This window comes from Photinus pyralis, unplaced genomic scaffold (genome assembly GCF_008802855.1).
Source record: "Photinus pyralis isolate 1611_PpyrPB1 unplaced genomic scaffold, Ppyr1.3 Ppyr1.4_LG1, whole genome shotgun sequence".
NCBI lineage: Eukaryota > Metazoa > Arthropoda > Insecta > Coleoptera > Lampyridae > Photinus > Photinus pyralis.
Window position 1 is genome coordinate 64,896,927 of NW_022170249.1, and position 21,367 is coordinate 64,918,293.

At 36.3% G+C, this 21,367-nt stretch overlaps 2 protein-coding genes across 2 annotated transcripts in view; one reads left to right on the forward strand and one right to left on the reverse strand.

The window, feature by feature from the left end:
* The window catches only part of LOC116159702 (cAMP-regulated phosphoprotein 21), a 41,293-nt gene extending 28,842 nt beyond the window's left edge, over window positions 1–12,451 (reverse strand). The window contains exons 1-2 of the mRNA XM_031472747.1: window positions 12,322–12,451; window positions 12,142–12,273 (exon numbers count right to left, since the gene is read on the reverse strand). The gene's annotated coding sequence lies outside the window, so the exon portion shown is untranslated. The remainder of the gene's footprint in view (window positions 1–12,141; window positions 12,274–12,321) is intronic.
* Window positions 12,452–14,303: 1,852 nt separating this feature from the next.
* On the forward strand, window positions 14,304–15,738 carry LOC116159703 (high mobility group protein 20A-like). The gene is made up of 4 exons (XM_031472748.1): window positions 14,304–14,666; window positions 14,714–14,976; window positions 15,024–15,336; window positions 15,388–15,738. Exons 1-4 carry the CDS (start codon window positions 14,480–14,482, stop codon window positions 15,528–15,530), a joined length of 906 nt encoding a protein of 301 aa, XP_031328608.1. The 5' UTR covers window positions 14,304–14,479; the 3' UTR covers window positions 15,531–15,738.
* Window positions 15,739–21,367: the final 5,629 nt, after the last annotated feature.

Genomic DNA, 21,367 nt, shown 5'->3' on the forward strand with positions numbered 1-21,367 from the left:
TCTGACATCGCCAATAGATATATTTCTTGCAGCCGTTCAAATCGTTGTTTGCGAGTCCCCTTCTCCGAGAATCCGCTCTTTAGATATAAGGAATTATATCCGATCACGATAAGGGGTCGAGGAGGAAAACTATGGTTGGTAAAAAATAATTCCATTCATTGAAACCTTTCATTAGAAGACCAAGTAGGCAGGTATACCCCCCCCCCCCCCTCATTGCCAAAGGCATGCGTATGCAACACCTAAGACGCATGTAAAAGTGATGCATGTTTTAGTTTTAAAAACAGCATCTCAGGAAATAACGAATGTCCCCCCAAGACAGCGAAATTTGTTGGCCGTCTAGCACACCTTCCTCACCATTACCCTAATAGTAATTCAAAACTGCAGAAGTGGGTCCGAACGAACGGGCGGACAAAACGCCGACAACAGCACATCCTTTTAAATTAAAAAAAATGTGCTAAACACTAAGTGCACTCCCTCCATAAGTTGTCCAAATGCCTTTAAACGCTCTCATGATCAAATAGGCCGTTGCCAAATTATAAAACGCGAAAGGGAAGGGGGGGGCACTGACCTTATTCTTAATGGTATTCTAATGAAAGGTCTCAACAAAAGAAATTCACTTCTACCAACAATATACCTCCTCAGCCCCTTATCGTCAATAAAACACACACTCTGGTCCCTTTACTATTACAAATTCTTAACCATTTTTTTTTGTTTTTGAAAGTTTTGAAAAAGTCGGATTTTTCGATTTTATGAACTTTTTATTCTGTCATTAATATTTGATGTAGAGCAAAGCGAATGTCACTTTGGTTTTTAAGGTGGCCTTGTTAATTTTTTAAGACGACGTTTTGTCTTTGCGGAATCACCGTCAACATCATTTTTTTAAATACGAATATTCCGATATTATATTCTTAAAACCCTTTTTATTTATTTATTTATTTATTTAACCAGAAACCATACAGCGAGCCATACAGAATAAAAATTCCAATTACATGGCACTGGGGCTCTGAACAAATATTAGGAATTAAGATCTAATTTGATTTATTATTGAATTTAGGGGATCGTGAAAAAAGTCGATATCATTTATTGTGAATGGTTATGGTTTAATTGCGGTTTAACCTTTTTTTCGGACTTGATTGAAAAAAATCCTATTACGGACATGTCCAAGGATTTTTTTAAATAAATAATTAGCTAAGACAATTAACTGTATCTACTTATTACGCGCGTAAAAATTACCCTCTGTGTTAATTCCCTTTCTCTCCGTTCCCGTGGGAATTTCGGTTAAGTGCTTTCAGAGTACACCTTAGCACCTTCAAAGACATATACGTTCTAAATGTCAAATCCCTATCTACCGCAGTTTCAACTATAAAACATAAAATCCAGTTTTTCCCTGTCCTGTAAGAATTTCGGCAACTTCTCCTAGAGCACCCATACGCATTCCAAATTTCAGCTTTTTGCGCCCTGTAGTTTCGGCTGTGCGATGTCTGTCAGCAACACAAGAGTCTGTTTCAAATGAAGTCTGCTAACTGCACTATTGCTAATTTTCTTAGTTCTAGAGTTAGAAAGACGGTTACATTACCAAAATTGTGTATTTCTGACTTTTTATCTACTGAAATCAAATATGTGAATTAAAAAAAAAAAAACCAATATCGCATTTTCACGACAATAACAAAAATGTGACCTTTTTATATGGAACGCCCGGTATATTCTTACATTATATGACAGATTATTAAATTCTCCGCAAAAGTTCTTAATGCAATGATTTAGCCTCGGGTTTAGCCATGGAAAACGTTGAAAATTGACAGTTTTTTTGTTACTTTGACACACCAAATTTGCTTCCAATTGAACAAACTTCCTCTCAAATTAATTTCATTTTCACTTTTTAAATTTCTTTTTCAATCATATCAAGGTCTCAAGTTTTATTTAAACATTCGTCAAGTCCTTCTAATTCCCTTCACGTTCCCCCCAAGCATAACTCAATTTACTTGTTAAGGGCCTCTTAAGTCCATCTGAAGTTCTCATATCTAGTTTTTCTTAGATTCTCAAAGCAAAAGTTCATTCCATACTCTTTTCAAGTTCTTTTCAAATCGTTCTCCTCGAATTCCCTTCATAGTCCCATCTAAACTTGTCTCTCATAAGTAGCACGGTCAAGTTCCTCCTCATGTTTTCTTCAACTTACCTCCCCCGATTCCGTTCAAATACTCAAACTCTCCTTAAATTCAATTCATACTCACTCGAAGCTTCACAATTTCCTCATAAGCTGTTATCAAGCTTTTCTCAAGTACCTCAAGTTCTTATTTCCCATTAAATTACTCCCAATTCCCTAACATTCTCGATAAAACTCATTGTTCCTCTCCAGTTCCAGTTTTGCTTTCTTTAATTTCCCCCTCAAAGTCCTTCTCACATTCTGGTCATGTTCATTTTCAGCTTCTCTCAATTAAGACACTCTTGAGATTCGGAAGCTGTTCTCAAGTTATCATCAAGTGCCTTGTATTAATTATAATCTTGAACTTCGTTTTATAATTTTTCCAACACAGAAAGAGCTACCCAAACATGGGTAAAAATACATCGATTTTTGCATTTTGAAAAATTATTTATTAAGTTCATTCATTAGGTATCCAAAGAGGAGTAGATAATTGCTGGATGAAATCTCAGAATGAGGTAAATCACGTTTGAAATACTAAATAAATTATAAATCAAATCTGCCCTTCCGAAATTGTACAAAACGAAGCAATAGGCTGAGCACACTAAACCAGTCTATTGAAAGAAATTCTCCATTTTAACGTTATTCCTGTAATATTAAAATAAAACTATTGGATCCTTTCAATGAGAATTTCCTGCCGGAAGAACACGTCTATTACTCATTTTACTTACGAAATCTAAAAGGTTTTCACAATCGATACCTACTATTGGAAATAATGAGTGAACTTTTCTCCATCTTTGTGTCAACCCATTTCCGGGCCATTTTTCCCTACATCGAATTTATAAATTGCTCCGATAACTTCTAAAAGCTCGACGTGCGATGAAAACAGCGAAAGGACATGCGTTTGACCCATATTTCCAGTAGCTGCTCGGAAGATTTTTCGGGCCGAGGGAAACGAGAGCGCAATGTGTATTGCCGGGCAACGCTCGGATGAGGTGACTAACCTATCTCAAGCTCAACTGTACGAGTTGGTGAATACTTTCTGGGTCAGATCAATTCTAAACTAACTTTATTCCATTACCTCTTCGTTTAGTGCCTCATTTTCCTAAATAGCCGCCCATTTTTATCTTCGATCTAACTGTGGACTCTGGCCGTTGCTAATTTGTGAATTGTGAACAGTCGACTGAAGATGCATATAATCGGCACGAAACGCTCAGCAATTGTAGTTATTCATTTCATTTGGGAAATTGGAGAAAATCCTCTTAAGCTGTTGAAATAATCGCGTCTCGATTCGAGAGAAGTTGTCAACCTCACCCAAACAGTTTACTTCCCGCAAAATCCTGGTTCGAGAAATGGGTCACATCTACGGTTGACGACCTTTCACCCAATTCAGATCATATCCCGGCTCGCGATTCGCTAACTCCCTGCTCTAATCAATATCTTATGCCCTAAATTGTAATACCTTCCCTTTTAGCTTCTTATACGGGTCAGAAAAGCAAATAAATTTCGTCGCGCCCCTTACAATTGCATTTGTAAAGTAAGTACAACTATTGGCCCATTTTCGTTTTGCGACATTAATGGCTCATTCAGAAACTAGTCCTATCCGCCTATGCAAACATGTCATTTGTAAAAGTAAATTCATTATAAACGATTTCGTGCTGGTCGGACATTAGGTATGGATACAATTTGATTTGTCTCAGCTAATTATCCTAAAGTAAACTTTTTATGACCGATTATCACCATTTCTTTCACTTTAGCTACGGTTTGGACTTTTAAAGAAAAGAAAATACGTCAGTTTGAATATCTCATCTAGTACGTAAGACTTTCTTTATTTTTTAAGTATACAGGGTGAGCCATTAGTCCTTGAATGGAAGATTGTGGGTTTATTAACGTATACATTTAAAATTCATTGGCGGGGCATCTTGAAAGACTCTTAAGGCTACAACCTACAAATATTGATACTTGATAGTTTGATTACTACTGTGTTCGTGATGCTTATTTTCTTTGATTTGTTTGGTCTTTACTATGTGGTCGGTCTGTGATACAGAGTTTCCTCTCCTCTATGTTGTCAGCACCGTTTTGGATTTGGTGAATGTTTTCCACCCTCAGTCCGTGCAGATGTACCATGTTCCTAAGCTCGCTACCATTCCCGTTGCCTTGCTCGTGCTTGAGCATTTTGCCTATCGTTTGTTCCTCTCTTTCCGTTCCGTCTAGTCTGCCCATAAGGCTACAACCTACAAATATTTTCAATGAAATTTCTATACAGGGCGATTTATAATTAAGTTGCGTTTTTTGAAATAGAACCCCCTGTATATTATTGCACATTTTGCTTCCTTGATCAACTTTAGTGTGACTTTATGTACAACATATGATATCTAAAATGAATCGTTTAGCCGCAATTCGTCATTTTTTCAAAAAGGTGATGTCCAATCAACATTGAATATCGCGGGTATCATAAAACTATAGAAGTCGTGAACGAGCAGTGTTAATAATCATCCACAATCTTCCATTCACGCCCTAATTGCCCGCCATGGATTATCTTAATAGTATCTGAACAAGTAACAAAATAAGAATGCGTTTCCTCAAATAATCTTTATGGGCATTTCCGAAGTAAACAATTTCCCTCACATTCCCAAAATTTCCTAACCATTTGCGGCATTTCCATAGCATTTCAGCACCAATACTTTCAATTTTAAACAATTCTATTCCTCGAAATTGCTGCACATTTCCACTACATATTTGAAATGAAAATGATATTTATGACAGTTTCCACACCACATTTTCATTTTTAATATATCCAGATAACCTCCAAAATTGTCTGCATTTTCAAAACGAGAAGATAGCTCACAAAAACAAACTACACGTCTTTTTTACTGCGAATTTAGATCGAAAAGTAGATGATACCGGCAGAGTTGGACTGGGTCACTGGGTCAACTGGGTCACCTGGGTCACTAAATTAAACTGGGTCGCTGGGTCACGTCATTCATTTCAGTTAAACCCAGTGACCCAGTTTGACCCAGTGACCCAACTTGGCCCAGTTTGACCCAGTGACCCAGTTTGACCCAGCGACCCAATTTCACCCGGAGACCCAATTCGACCCAGTAACCTAGTTTGATCGAATAACGCAGTTAAGTCAGTGCCCTCGGTTCAAGTGTACAGATTATGAAATAAATGAAATGCTGGTTTGTTGAAAATAATACTCGATTGCTTGACAACTGCCATTTCTGTGATGTTTGCTTCAATACTGCCGTAAAAAACTTTCCATGTCCCGAATTGTATTAGAATAATGTTATTTCTAAACAGTTCCCTCCTTCGTTTCTTTGCTTCAGGGCTTACCAGTTTGCTTATAGGTGTTCATTCACATTTAATTTTCTTCTACTAGTTAGCTTAATCCAAATAAATCTTTTCTCTAAATACTTTCATTGACTACTTGACTACAAACTATAAACAAATGCATTTGATTTTTTAGGTATTAGTTCTCTTGAATGAAATTGGGCTAAGTGCTTGTTGGCGAATATTATTGAAGAAGTTTTTTTTTAAATTAAAAGTTACTTGAAATTGTTTTGGATGATACCTAACAATAATTTAATTACTGGGCCACCGGGTCAAGACGGGTCACTGAGTAAAGCTGGGTCAAGATGGGTCACTGGGTCAAGCTGGGTCACCGGGTCAAGCTGGGCTACACGGTCAAACTGGGTCACCGGGTCAAGCTGGGTCACCGGGTCAAGCTGGGTCACCGGGTCAAGCTGGGTCACCGGGTCAAGCTGGGTCACCGGGTCAACTGGGTCACCGGGTCACCGGGTCAGTAAACTAACTGGGTCACCGGGTCACTCTATGCTTGACCCAGTCCAACTCTGGATACCGGGTGCGCGTTATTCTTGATGCAATTTTAAGCGGGATTGGACCATTATTTTCTTTTTAACGTAACTTTCAATGTGAAGACAATGGTCACAACTTCTTATGGTCGGAAAGTCGTACAGAGCCTACCACTAATAGAACCCATCAGGTGAGTTCCGCTGAAATCACATTTAACGCATCTTATTAGAAACATTTTTGGGATCTCTGAAATATTAGAAATTTGTTTAGAATCCTTTTGGAAAATATTTCCAAGTAACTTCCTAGATGAATTGCTGAGATCTCAGCAACTACAATGGCTAGTGACTTCAAATTTTCACTAAAAACTTTCTGCTATCGTGTAGATGTGCAGGCTCTAGTCTATTTTGAGTTAGATTACTTGTGAGATCGATGATTTAAGAAAATAATTTCGATATGGTTTTCGGAGGTGCTATAATTTTACCGTTAGATAGCGCTACCAGTATAAAAACTTAATTATTTACTTTGTGATTTGTTTTACAAAATAACAAATAAAGACGTACCCTCAATTGAAATTAAAATAAAATTAATTATTTAACGCAGCCAAAATTACTCGTGAGATCGATAATTTTAAACTTCGCTAACAAAATACTGACCTGTATTACCAAAAATGCGCTTTAATCATGCATATGCTGATTTACAACTTGTTTTTTTAAACATTTCAGGCATTTCTAGAAAAGGAATCTTGAAAACCTCTTTGAAGTTTGTTTATTTCTTACAAATTTAATTTGATAACTCCAGGTAAAGACAGGATAGGCATCTTAGAAACCTTCTTTGAGTATTGTAAGGGTAGCTTTAGGTTTGGATTTATTTTTTCGATTATTGAATTTTTTTGGAGATTCAAGGGCTTCAGAGTGCCGAAATTTAGAGAGCCGATTTTCAAATAAAATGGCTAGTGCATAAATCTGTCGAAGATTATCCTTTCTGCGTCTTTCTTTCAAAAAATTCCCCCAAAAAAGTGCCTTTTAGAATTATAGCTCGAGATCTGAGAGTTTTGCATGTCTAATTACCTAACAAAAATAAATAACAATGTATAGGGTGCTATCAAAAAAGTAATATAGACGTGATGTGCTTTTTTAGGTCAAACTTAAAATGGCACGATCAAAATTCCAAAATATTCGCTTGCTCGATAGAAGCGAGAGAAAATCAAAAGTGCCAGATGAGCGTTACATAGAAGATGAGGTGATATTCCAACAAGACGGGGCTCATCCTCATTTTGCACAGAATGTTACGACAGTTCTTGGACCTTATGTGTTCCCTGGTATGTAGATGGGTTGGACGTAGAGGTGCTATCGAATGGTCAGATATGTCGCCGTTAGATTTTTTTCTTGTAGGTCCATTTGAAATCTAAAATTTATCCAACCCAACCTATATGGAAGTTGGTGGTCATTTCAAACACTTAATAAAGTGATAACTAATTTTTTTGTAATTTTGAGTAATTGTTAGTGTTACGAAGTTGGCTCTGCAAATTCATTAAAATCAAGTTTTCTCTAGATTTAAAAACCAAAAACAGTGCTGGAAACAGACTTAAAATGTGTATATAGAACTATTGTGTGAAATCGTTTTAATTTAGATTTGTGATCGAGCGTTTTAAATTACAATTGAGGCATCCGTTTTCTTGTACTTCTCTAAATGCCAAATTAATTATTAAAAAAGGACCGCATTTGGCAAAGGAAAATGTGCACCAACTACAGCAAAGTTCCTCCCCCTCATTATTACACATTTACGAGCGTTTCCAGAAAAGAGGCTTTCCTGAACGTGTATCACTTTCGTTTCCGCGAATTCATAACGCGACCAACGCCGTCCGTGAATCGATTGACCCAAAAAGTTTTATCTGCTCTAAAACAGCATTATAGCACCTACATTGTGCTGTGGAATATGGGATACTCTCCATTTTCTTTGTAAAAGTTTGCTTTTCGAGAAATGAGCAACAAGTGCATTTAACAGTTTCTCTGTAAGCGCTCCTCAAGCTAAAAGGCACTCTTATTAAAAATGTTACAGTGGGTTACGAGCATTTGACCTATATTAAACAAAAATTCACGGAATTCTAAGACTGGGCACTTCACAAATATTTTCCATTCCAACCTCTGATGGGCATGAGTACGTGAATATTCTGACGTACGATCATTTTTCAGATTTTAATTACCCTAAACCAACGAAAGTGAAGGGCGAATAGGCAGAAATATGTTTTCTCAATATCAACAGAACTTTACTCAAATTGTCTTCCACAGAAATTCGTTATACCTACATCACACTAAACAAGCGCGAATTTTCGAATTAGTCGTGTAATTTTGCTTATTGCACGGTATTTAAAGCAGAAAATTGCTCGAATGACAAAAATTGAATCTATGACTTGCAAAATAAATTCGATTTACAGTTTATACACTGCAATTTAATTTATTGGGTGTCAGGGGTGAAATCTCGGGTGAAATATATCTCAAGCTCCGAGATACCCTCGGAGATATCTACTCTAAACGTTTCTTCAGGTATTTTTGATCATTGCTTCATTCTTCACTGCCAGCCAGATGCCGAATTAAATAACAATTGTTGGCCATTCAATAATTTTAAATTAGGATAGTTCGATGCCCGCATTGTTGGCAACCCCTTTTGCGCCCTCCCAGGGTAGTAAAGTATACTCTGCGATGGTTTTCGCCCAAACAGAATCCATCTAGCTACGTTTGTTTCTGAGATACAGGGTGAAAGCGAACAGTTTCACTCTTTGGGATCTTACTACCCATATAAGATAGAAACTGCCTATTTTAGATATTTTTACGTAGAATCCAGTAGCGTATTAAAAAAATGTTGGACCACCATTTCGAAAATTTGACCCAAGTTGGTATCTTTTAACTTTTAACACCCTGCATATCTTAACGTCATCTTTGTTCATTCTTTTTCCTGAGTACATTGATGTATTATAACCTAGCTATATATGTTTTTTAAATGTTAGACGTGAAAATCAAACATTATTTTACTGTGTTCAAATAGTAGGCCATGGAATCGTGAGTGTTTTGTTTATTGTATCAATGGTAACTACGGCAATCGATACCAATAAAAAAATGGCTAACGGTAGAAACATGCGATTTCAAAATTTTGGAAAATATGACGTTAAGATATACAGGGTGTTGCATTTAAAAATACCAACTTTAAGTCAAATTTCAGAAACGGCGGGCCAAAAAATGTTTTTGACAATTTTTAGAGAAATCAAAATTAATTTTGCCCTGCTAACCTATTGTTCATAAATCTTAGGTAATTGCACAGAAAACCTCAACTGAAAACAGTACTTATCAGCAAAAGACGATCAACGAATACATTAACACTTAAATCTTAAAATCAGTTTTCCCTTTCGACTTGATGGAAAGTAATTCATAGAATGACGCGGAGGATTTTCTTGATATTTTAGTAAAATGCGAGGTAAAATGTAGCTGTTTCTTAATTCAGTGTTTCAATATCAGCTTCCGTTGTACTCAACCGTTTTCGGAAAATGCTGTTCTGAAAGATCACGGCCAATTTCTAGAGAGCACCGGAAAAAGTTCAAATTCCCAAAGGATTAATGTAGGTACCTACCTTGCGTCGTACCTTGTTCCAAATTCAATTTGCATGGTGCTTACAAGAAACTCGCAAAAAAATTGTAATGATGGAAGATGCGAAGAAAATTACAAAAATTTTGTTTAAGCCCTTATGGCCCTTTTAACCTTTTGACACCCAGAAAATGCAAAATTGATTGTTGTAAAACATATTTTACCTTCAGTCTCTACACGTTTCACGGTGTTAGGTAAATGCTGACCACCGAACCATTTAAAAGTGTATTGCTGATCGACCATCGTCCACCCCCGAGATCCAGCCCACAATTTTCGGGTTTAAGATGTGTTGGAATTTTTTTGTGCGCATCTCCCCATGCACTTGCAATGTACCTTCGTCCTTCGAAGAGGTTCTGCCAATTTCGAGGTGCAAGAAATTTTTTTTGAAAAGTTCATCTACGTCGTTAACCTTATAGGCTTTGAGAAATTACGCGAATCCTCCAGCAGGCCAGTAATGTAAATTATACTGATTGCAAATAGAAAAATAAAGACAAAAAAAGTAACAGCATGCGCAAGCGAAACGGCTTCATAAACACAGCCGCTAATTAAAGGATTTTTGGATGCATACGCGCAGATAAGCGAGAATGGTGCACTTCTCATTAAATTCTTTGGCAATGTTCAGTTCAGAAAATTCAATCAATCAATGGTTTAATTTCAAAATTGAGGATGGGGAGGCTACACTTTTATGTGTATTTATGGGGTAGCTCGTCAAGCCCGTAAACGAAATGAATCGACAAAACAAACATATTTAGTGTGTCACAAACCTCAACCTTAAATTTTGGATGAATGTCAGACAAAAGCGATTTAAAAAATCCCTTTCGCTTTTGTGTGCATGTATGTGGTAGCTTGGAATCCTGTATACAAAATCAATCGAAAAAACAAAAATATTTAATGCTCGATTTAATGTAAGTATCACAAACTAGGTAACAGGTAACCTTGGCAATAGACGAATATCTTTATGATTATGAACAATTTCCACAATAATAACAAATATGGCCGATACTCGGGGCGATATATCGCCATCGGTCGATACGACGACGACGATACAGGACCTCGGGTATCAGTCAATTACCCGATTTTTCGAAACTGGATTTTCCAAAAAAGACTAGAGCACAATGAGGATGAATCCTGAAGAAGTTACATTCGTTCATTTTCGAATGGTCCATTTTCCTCGGACAACTTCTTGATAATATTACACGCGAAGTTACACCTCTATGCTTGGTAGAAAGGAATACAACCTAAAAAAACATAAAAGATACTTCCGAATATAAGAATCAAGATATAAAATACAAAAAGTGTAGAATCATATAACTTTACAAAGTTGTAAAAGGAAATCGGATCGAAAATACGGCGCCTACCTAACAAGTTTGTTATATTTAGGGCTTTTCTTTCACACATGTCTAGTCAGCGAAAAACTGAAAGAATCTAAATATTTTAAGGTTTTATTAGCGACCTAAAACCAGTACCAGGTTTTTTTTGGGGGTAGGTAAGTGGGATACAACTCAAAACAAGATATTTTCAGTACGTGGATTTTTTGACACTCTGCTCGCATTCAGAAACCAGACTTTTTATCAGGCTCATATTCAATAATGTTGAACTTGTAGAAATCTATTGGCGAAGGTTTGACATCGCTGTCTCTTTTGGTTCTCGAGTTAGACAAACAGACAGCCGAATTGAAATTTTTGTAGGACACAAACCACCCGTGGACTAAACTACTATCTCTCAACTAATCTTGTACATTATGGTGATTTTTCTTGTACATAAAAATTTAGAGCAACGACATACGTTATTTTTGTGGGAGAGAGTTGATACAAGAAAGTTTCATTTGTTTTGTTCATAGCTCGGTTCATACTTCTTGAAGTGATCTTATGATGGTTGAAATAGTACAAAATGTCACGTTAATTGTCTCTAATTTGTTACCAAACGTGCATTTCTAAGACAATTATGTAAATACAAGTACCCACCAATTCGGAGCAAACAATGAGCAAGTAGGTACTCACACTTTGGTAGGGCGAGCCGCGAGAGTCACGAGTGTCAATTTACGCACGCCACTGTGTACAGCACAGCTACCTAATGAATAGGTGTAAATGTAGGCCAAGTCAAGTCATTGTTTGTAAACATTATTAAAATACGCGGAGGCAAGGCGTGCGAATTTCAATTTTAAGCGTATCATGGGCGAAAGTTTTTTTTTAATTTCGATGTCGTTTTGGGCTGCATTAAATAATCAATAAAGCGACTGCTATGCAGACAATGCACATCGAGGCACATTCGATAAATATGCGAACTTGACCTTCACGAAAATGTGCTCAACACAAACCACCTCCCTTTTTGAGGCCATCGCTAAATCTTGTGAGAAGATTTGCGTGAAAAACAAAAACCAAATAAAATCGATAGGTACGCGGAGGCATTGGAAATTTAATACAAATTAATAAAATGAAAATAGATTATAAAGTAAGCAGTTGCCAAGACAAAAATCTACAACACTTCGTATTCCAAATTCCTAACCTAACTGTCAAAGTCACAAAGTGAGAACTGTAACTTAAGACTCACCTGCACGTCGTTGCCTCTAATGCTGTATAGGTAAATCATTCTCCTCGACACATCGGATATTAATTGCCAATTACATAATTTTGTTAATGAAAAACCGAAAATTTACAAGCCCATTCGTGCACTAGGAGATTCCTAAAATTCACGTGTCGTTAAATACAAATAACTTTCCGATATCTTTACGGGATAATTACGAGTGAGAGTAGGTAATTTGCTTTATTAAAAAAAATTACCTTACAAACACCTAAATTTAACCGCACAATGTACACCAATAATGTTAGGGCAAAGAAGTTTTATTAAAAAAAAGTGATTGCCAATTTATCTCCTAGTTGGCAGCACTCTCTCAATCGAAGATTTTCTTGCAACAACACCTGAGCTACCTGTTGAGGCAGAGGGAAACGAGAAACATTACCTAAACGCGTTGTACAAGGTATAGACAATAATATGTGTATTCCTCATGATTGGATATATTTTATTATATGGTTTTCGTTTTAAATCAAAATGTTATAGAGTTAGGGATTTTAAGGATCTTATGTTGGTGGGATGTTACCAACGCAGTGGGTACGACTGCACAGGGTGTTCAACGACGGACTGAATCGATTATTATTCAGTTTGAATCAATTTAGAGCTTTTAGAAGGTTTATGCATCGTTAGAACATTTAATTCGCCACCTAGTGTGTTATCCTCTCCAAAACGTTTCATTGACGTCCTTCGCAGATCTGCAGATAGGCACTTAAGTGTTTGAGAGGCCTATGAGTCTTTAAGGGTATTTCCATTGAATTTATGGTATTTCATTCCTGAACCTTAAACCCATTGCAAGCTATAATAGTGTATCCGAGTGCGCTTAGGATTTTTAACTGTTAAAAGCATCCTAGAGCAGTTTTACAGGAGATTTCTTCCATCCTGGGCATAGGTCCTTGAGCTTTTATCGTTCACCCTACTTGAGATCTCTTAGACTTTCAACATTTAAATGTGATGTACAATTGTTTGATACCTAATCACAAATCATTATCAATTGAAATAAAAATGGTTCTCTTTTGCCGAATCAAAATTAGACATTTTACTGCAAGTCTTCATTCTATTTATTTCTGCTATTATGATTATATGTAAGTGCAAATAGCTACATCTAACCTCATGTAATTTGATGTAAGACTATAAGCATAAGAGATTGTTGTATCATATTGGTCATATTTTTGGACATACACAGCATATCAAACCATAGAAAATGGCATGAACATTAACTAGATTTACTAGTACTACAATATCAGGTCTGTTGTGTAAAAATATATTTTCTTATAGGGCCAACATACTATACTCTTATTCTAGACATTGTTGCAAGAAACATTTAAAACGGCTATATACAATACATATGTCTTTTATAACACGAGGTCAACTCATATAATGTCCAACATATGAAAATATTGGAAGTAGTGGAGTGTTATCCACCAATCGGCCTACGAAGAAATTCAACAAGTGCCATGTCACGCGGAATTAAAGTACTTCTTCTTGCATGTAAACAGCATGCATATGCGTCCTCAAAATATTGTGTAACAAAAGCCTCGGCAGCCTCCTGCAGAGCATCCAGGGCCAGTTTTTGAACACGGATCGCTTCTGGCGTACAGTTGCCTATTATTTCGTGAATCACTCTCATAAAGGTGGTACGGGGAAGCAACAGTGAGGTATCCGTTTGTAAATTTCTAATCTCTCGAAGTATTTTAACACTAACTTTGAAAGCCTTTGAACCGACAAGCATTAATTGGGTGGGTCGTTTTTTTGATTTCTTTTTTGGAGAAGCTGGAGTAGACCTAGTACTTACACTCTTGGAGACAGATTGACGCATTGATGTTTTGCTCTTCATTGTATGTAAGCTAAAAAAGAATCGTATTATTTTTTCGTTTAATTACCTGAATTTTCTTATACTTTTGTAATTATCAAGTTCAATACCACTTTTTTATTGTGACTGTATTTAACGATTGCAACACTTTCAATTTTCAAAAAGTTAACCACAAAAAATGGTTAACGTATTTGGCTGTGGTGCAAGTACCGCCTACGGCATTCAATGAAGACGTATGTGTCTGTGGTAGCACAAGCACGAACATATCTAGAGGCTTGTTTAAAAAATATGGGTGCCCTATGGATTTTTTCCAATTTTTGCGGGTATAAAACCTTTTCCCGATGGTTAACAATCGCGGATGAAATTTGTAAATTGTAATTATTGTTTTATTAAGTGCGTATAACAATAGTGAAGTGTGGCATCACTGTTTCTTATTTTGACATTCGTTGACAAACTTTGGCGATTCCCAGAATTGGGCGAAAAGGGCACAGAATTTAATTTAATTAAATGGAAACTACGGAGGAAAAGCCGTCGACCGATGGTAGTAAAAGCAAAGTTAGCGGATCTAGCGACGAAAAAGACGAGAAAGCTCCAGACAGTTCTGAAAACAACAGTTCACAAAAGCTGAAAACAAACAAGCCTAAGAAAAGGAAGAAGCCCAAAGATGTGACGGCCCCTCGACAGCCACTGACGGGTATGAGATGTTTGTGTAATTTTCCTTCTACACTTTCCATGCTTCAGGTTATGTTCGTTACTTAAATGATCGACGTGAAAGTGTCCGAGCGGCAAATCCCAACCTGCCTTTTGCCGAAATCACTCGTCTCCTCGCAAGCGAGTGGACTAATCTTCCAGCTGACAAAAAGCAATCTTATTTAGATGCCGCTGTACTTGACAAAGAACGTTACACCAAAGAGTACAATGCGTACAAGCAAACACAGGCCTATAAAAGCTACACAAAGCAAGTTAGCGAAAAGAAGCTAAAGGAGAATAAGGATGAGCTTAAGGTGAATTGTACTATAATTATTCTTGATCTAAAAATAATCATTCACAGGCCGTAACTGTACCTAAAGAATCTCACAGCAACGAAATAGACATGGGAAACTTCGACATTCCAATATTCACTGAAGAGTTTCTTGATCATAACAAAACTCGAGATGCCGAACTCAGACAGTTGAAAAAATCGAACACGGACTACGAGCAGCAAAACTCACGTTTGCAAAAGCACATCGAAGATGTTAAAGGGGCGATAGAAAAACTGGAAGTGGAAATTTTACAGCAAAGAAAAAACAATAAATCCCTACAGCAACATTTGGATCATCTGAGATCTACCCTCACATCTGGATTTGCCAACATCAAATTACCAGGTTTTCCACGTTTATTGTTTGTAATTGAAGATTGTTGATTTAATGTTATAGGGACCGACGAAGTTCCGACATTGCAGACGATTGACACATACATGGGTAGTTTGCATACAATTTTGTTAGAGAATAGCAGTCAGGATGCTCAATTTTTGCAAATGGTTAGAGGTATTGTGGCTCGGTTAGAGTTTAATGGATGACAACCAGATTCTGCCAACAAATCCATTGTTGCAGAAAGGCGTAAGAAGAAAGCAAAAAAATGAACAATCATATGTTCCTCTAAAATTTCGATTAGGCTCTTTACATGGCAGCATGCCAATCTAATCTACTATAACACTTTATAGTTACTTGTTAACTTTCATTATTTATTATACTTTTTTTTAATAAATTCTTTTTATTTACATATAATCTGTGTGTCTGTTCAAATTTGCCAACAGAATTTGAATCATTTACTTTTCCATGCTTGAATAGCATGTTGTGTATATAGTTGGTATTGAATTGTCTATACCTAGAGCATACTAATTGATAACCATCTTATAGCTGTTCTACAGAAAAATTAAAATTTTTATTCACAAAATTCTCTTTTCCTTTTTAACTTTATTATGGTCTGCATGCACCGACAAATTTAGTCGAGGCTTAGCTTAAGCGTAGCTTATAATTCATGGCAACGATTATTGCGATAATGGTTGCCATGGATTTTAAGCTAAGCTCTGCTTAAATTTGTTGGTGCATACGGCCATTACCGAATCAAAAACTTGGGGTAGAATGTAAGGTGGTAAACCGTCACGTTTACCAAAATTGTAGATTGAAATCCTTACACCCCAAATGAGTGAAAGCATTCGCTAAATACTTATTTATTCATAATATTTACACATTTATATACAATTAATTTACCTTCCAGTTTTTTAGGTTCGAACATAAATAAATAAAATTATTACTAAAAAATTTATTAATTATAGAAAATAATACACAAAATACATTTTTCTTTTGCATAAACATATTTTTTAGATTTAATTGTATTAGTCACTAAAATATTTCATATTTGTTTAGTATTACGGATACATTGGTAGAAATTTGTGGGTAGCTCTAAAATAAAAGTAAGAATTTGGATTTTTCGCTTTTGAAATTACTTGCAAATTCTACAACTCTGAACGTACCTACTTCCGAAGTCAAAATTTTATTATTATTCATCAAGTCGATCAAAAAGCAGTCACCGGAAGCGGATATGACGTGTAGAGCAACAATATAAAACGCATTTTCCTTTCACAAAGCCCAACGTGTCTCGTCTACGTCTACCTACAAGACAGAGAACCGAAAAATACCGGTCCCTTGGCACTAACAATAACGATACCGGTATATCGGTTCCGGTTATCAGAACTTCTTAAATAACGGTTCCGGTTCCAAGTGAGAGGCCTATAAATGCAATCGGTTCCGGTTCTTTTCGGTTCCGGTTTCAATCCCTGCTAAGGGTTACATTTCTTAAATATTTCTTTTTAACGGAAATTGGGAATCCAAAGGACGGAGTTATTACGTTCACGCATGCATGCATGTATGAACCTGTTCCCTTCCTGAGCTTGAGAAGAGCTTTCATGCCGCCCATTATTAACCCCAAAGTAAACCCCAGGTACCTACTCATTTTTAACGAGGCTGTGACAACCTTGAGGATGAAAACGGCACCTTCGTGTTTGTAAGTTAGTGCCCATACCACTAACTTACCGCCTCTTCGAATTTCTGGTGCCTTGGAAGTTGGAGATGCAAAAATTGTTTAAAATCGGAAAGATCATACCCAAAAAAGGAATGCTGTTAATCCTATCTAAACTGTGGAATAACAAAGTACGCAACCTTGTGTGAGGTTTCACAAATCAAACGTTCAGACGGACGTACAAACGGAAGTCACGCAACTATTCTTCATCACAACTGCACTAGAAATCCATATAAGTATTTATTAATCTCAAATAACGTACCCTATGTAACGAATGTCGACGAAAGAGGTTGCAAGTAAAAGTCTCATTTGTGTCAACAATAAACGTTTTATTTGCGCGTGTTTACTGGATTTGGACGTAATAGACAAATTTCTCATATCATTTGACATTTATCCAATCTTCCTATTCTTATATATTTTCCATCATTTATTTTTCTTTGCAGTGACGGTGATCGCATTTTGTATAATGTATTTGTATAAAAGATTCTCAGGATCAAGTTAAGAAAAATGCAATTCGATATTTTATAGGAGATTTTAGGGTTTGGCGACGGTGAGAAAGGTGTTTGAATTTGAATTATGATTGACGTTACTAATAGAGCGAAGATAAATCTGTTTTTTTGTGCATTGTAACTTTCCATCCTTACTATACACCTACGCGTTACAGTGGAGTTGTAATTCATTATTCCATAAATATTCGTTAGCTATACAATTTAAATTTTTTACAGATAATATAGGTACTAGGGTATGTTCTGGTGTTTTTTTTCTATCTACGCCTCTAGGAGTAGGTACATCTCAGAACAGAGTAAATTAATGTTACTAGTTTTGTTTGCGAGTGTAGCAGTTGGAAATGTCCAAGGATAGCAAGAGAAGCAACTTATTTCTAAACTTATTCGTTATTTTGAATGAACGAGAAAGAGAGTTGCAGATGCATTAAATATTATAGCCTGCGAACAGTGACTTCTATTTCACACGTTTCTAAATTGGTCAAACCTCTAAAAAGATCAAAAAAACAAGGCAATGAAAGAAACCCGTTAGCGATGTTGATGGTTTCATACAAGTTGCGATTCCATGTATGTACGACATCATTACCATACATGCCCCGATATTCAGAATTTTATAATCATGGCGGTATAATATGTTACATCTTATATACATATTTGGTTTGCGCATAATAAAATTAAAAAAATTGCTTATTTTAATTTTAATTTTAAAAAAAGCTATTTTATAGACGAGCTAACGGGTTGTGTTCGTCTCCATTCATACTTCATAAGGATTAAGTCAAAATATAAAAATAAAGTTGATTGTGATTTCTCCGAAACCAAAAGTTGTATTGAAGATCTCGCAACTGTGTCTTGGAAAGCTTAGAAAGTGGCATTGCGAAAGTGTTTTTAATTTTTGTATATCTATTATTCAAATAACATCATACAAAATTAGAAACAAAATTGTCAAATCTCTATTTTTCTATCATGTCTTCGGAAGTAATCGGATTGGTTTTTTTTTAAGAATGGTGATAACTCTTTAATTATCTTTTCTCTAATTTGACTATCGCCGTCTGTGGACTCTAGGAAAGTGCTTAACGCCCTTTCATATTACTAAAAACACTCTAAAAACATGATAGAATCAGTACTTCCACATCGCAATTATACTAAAGGGATTAGTAATTTTTCGCTCCAATTTCCTTTACACATTTTTTTTAAACTATTAAACAAAAAATCGGTTGTTATCGGTTCAGTAGGTACTCCTCCATGATGTGACCTTTTCCCGTAGAACGAACGCTGTAATTAGTTTTTGACCATTTCCAAAATGTTAATATAAATACGTATATGCTTTAAATCCAAACCTATTAAAATTTCCCATCTGCTATAAAATAAACAATTTTTTTCCGCAAATGAATAATTCTAAATGATCTTTTGTAACGACACCTTACACCAATCTAACGTTATATACTCTTTGCTTACAACTAGGCTGTCATCGAAGAAAATTGACCTTTTCCCAGAACGCCATGTAGTTTTCAATTTTTAAGAACTTTAGAATAAGGTCCATGCAATAAAAAAGAAAGCTCTTGTAAGAGGGGCCGCTATTAACTTTTTGTAACGCTACGTCACGTTTATAAGGTCGGGAATAACCCTGACAAACATTCTTTGCTCGTAATTATTTGATTTCTCGTAGTTTAATTAAAATTAACGTAAGATACAAATATAGCTACACAACGAGCTTTGTAACTTGCAGATACACTATCATCATCGACGGAGCTAACTGAAATTATTTTTGTATTTGAAGTTTTTAGCCCATAGTCGAGTAAAATTAGAGTAATATTTGCTCAAACCTAGAATAAATTCGGGACAAGCAACCGATGTCCGTAATTAGTAGTACCAATAATGCTCTTCAACATATTAAAAGTCCCCATGTCTCCGAGGTGCGGAACATCCTGAAAACTGAGCCGCCATCTTGGATTTCCATGTTTTTTGCTAATAACTTTGTTATTATTATTTTTTCGGAAAAGTTAGGAAAGGGAATTTGTGAAGCTTTAAAATACGAATCCAATGCTTCTTTATTTCTCGAAATCGATTGGAAACTAATGGAGTTATGATTTTTTTATTGTATCAATAATCGCACTATACACGAATAACTACGCGAATAATTGGATTTATCCGATAGGCGAAATTCATTGGAACTTTATAGACAAAGAAAATTATTCTTTATCGATTCAACAATTTTCAGTCCAAATTTTAGTTTACCGCCCCCTCCTGGGGCAATATTTTCAAATAACTACCGAATGTTACTTTTACAATCATCATCAATAAAGTGGTCCAAGAAAGCGACAAGCAGAACTTGAGTCGAACTGATTAAAAAGCTGCAGATCTCGTGGTCTGGGATACATATTTTATATGAATTTGAATCGGATGATGTGTCAAGCTTCGTGGTTTATTCGTATGCCAGCGGATGTAGCGACAGACCTAGGATGTCTGTCGCTCCCTCTATAATTAATGAAATTGATGCAACTTGCAAACAATAAGTGATGCCGAGATTTTCACCGAATTCTAACGTAGCTGTAAACACAGCCCAGGATTAAGGGGGAGGGCTTTGGGGGCTACAGCCCCAGGCCCCGCGCCTTAAGGGCCCCAGTCTAAGGACGTACCATTTATGATTTATACAGATTTTGTCTCTCTTTTTTTCAAGCGGTTTTCTAGTAGGTATGTCATAATACGAGTATATTAATGTTTGTTTTGCTATTCTGAAAAATCTGTAGAATAAGGGTGGGGGGGGGGGTATATCACACATTTCTCTGCTCATGTCTGGCGGAGGGGGGAGTGTTGCACTGTCGTATAGTATACACAGCGAATGCTGTATAGTGCGATTATTGATACAATAAAAAAATCATAACTCCCTTAGTTTTCAATCGATTTCGAGAAATGAAGAAGCATTGGATTCGTATTTTAAAGCTTCACAAATTCCTTTTCCAAACTTTTTCCGATAAAAATAATAATAACAAAGTTATTAGCAAAAAACATGAAAATCCAAGATGGCGGCTCAATTTTCAGGATGTTCCGCACCTCGGAGATATGGGGACTTTTAGTATGTTAAAGAGCATTATTGGTACTACTAATTTCGGGCATCGCTTGCTTGTCCCGAATTTGTTCTAGGTTGAACTCTAATTTTACTCGACTACCACTGGCACAGATTGTTCTCACTTTTCCCCAATGAGTATACCCTCCGACAAGCACGAGGGTGCACTTTTTGTTGAGGACATAAAAATACAGTCTCGATTTCATATCAAAATTTGACTAACAATGAAAAATAGCATATTTATTTTATATTTGTTGTACTTTAGTTCAATATTATTCTCTGTACCGTTCCATTGCATTGATCCCACAAGGTCCTAGGGACAACGTCGAATATTTCTTCAACCTTTCCTCTATCGCCACACTGTGTTGCCGTTTATCCGTCCATCCCTCCAGCGAGCTAACTGTTTCACTATCAGTTCTCTGTCTGTTATAATTACGGCGTCGGGATATGACGACCCCATCGCCCATCACCTATTGGTGGTGCAACCAGTCACGTCGTTTGTTAGGCAAATTGTACACTTTTGTGACATAATTGCAGGATCTTCGATGCTTCTGCCATTCTCATGGATATATGTACAAAGATTTGGTCACTAAGGGAGAGGAGGAACTTAAAAAAGAGTTCCTTCAGTGGTATACGTGTGCGCTCAAAATCACGCTCTCTGGAAAGTTTGTTACGGTTTAGTTACATCTACAAGGGTTGAAAGCCCCACTTGCATGAAATAAAATGTTATTCTGTACGCTACTGGTAAAAATTTTACTGTAACAATTA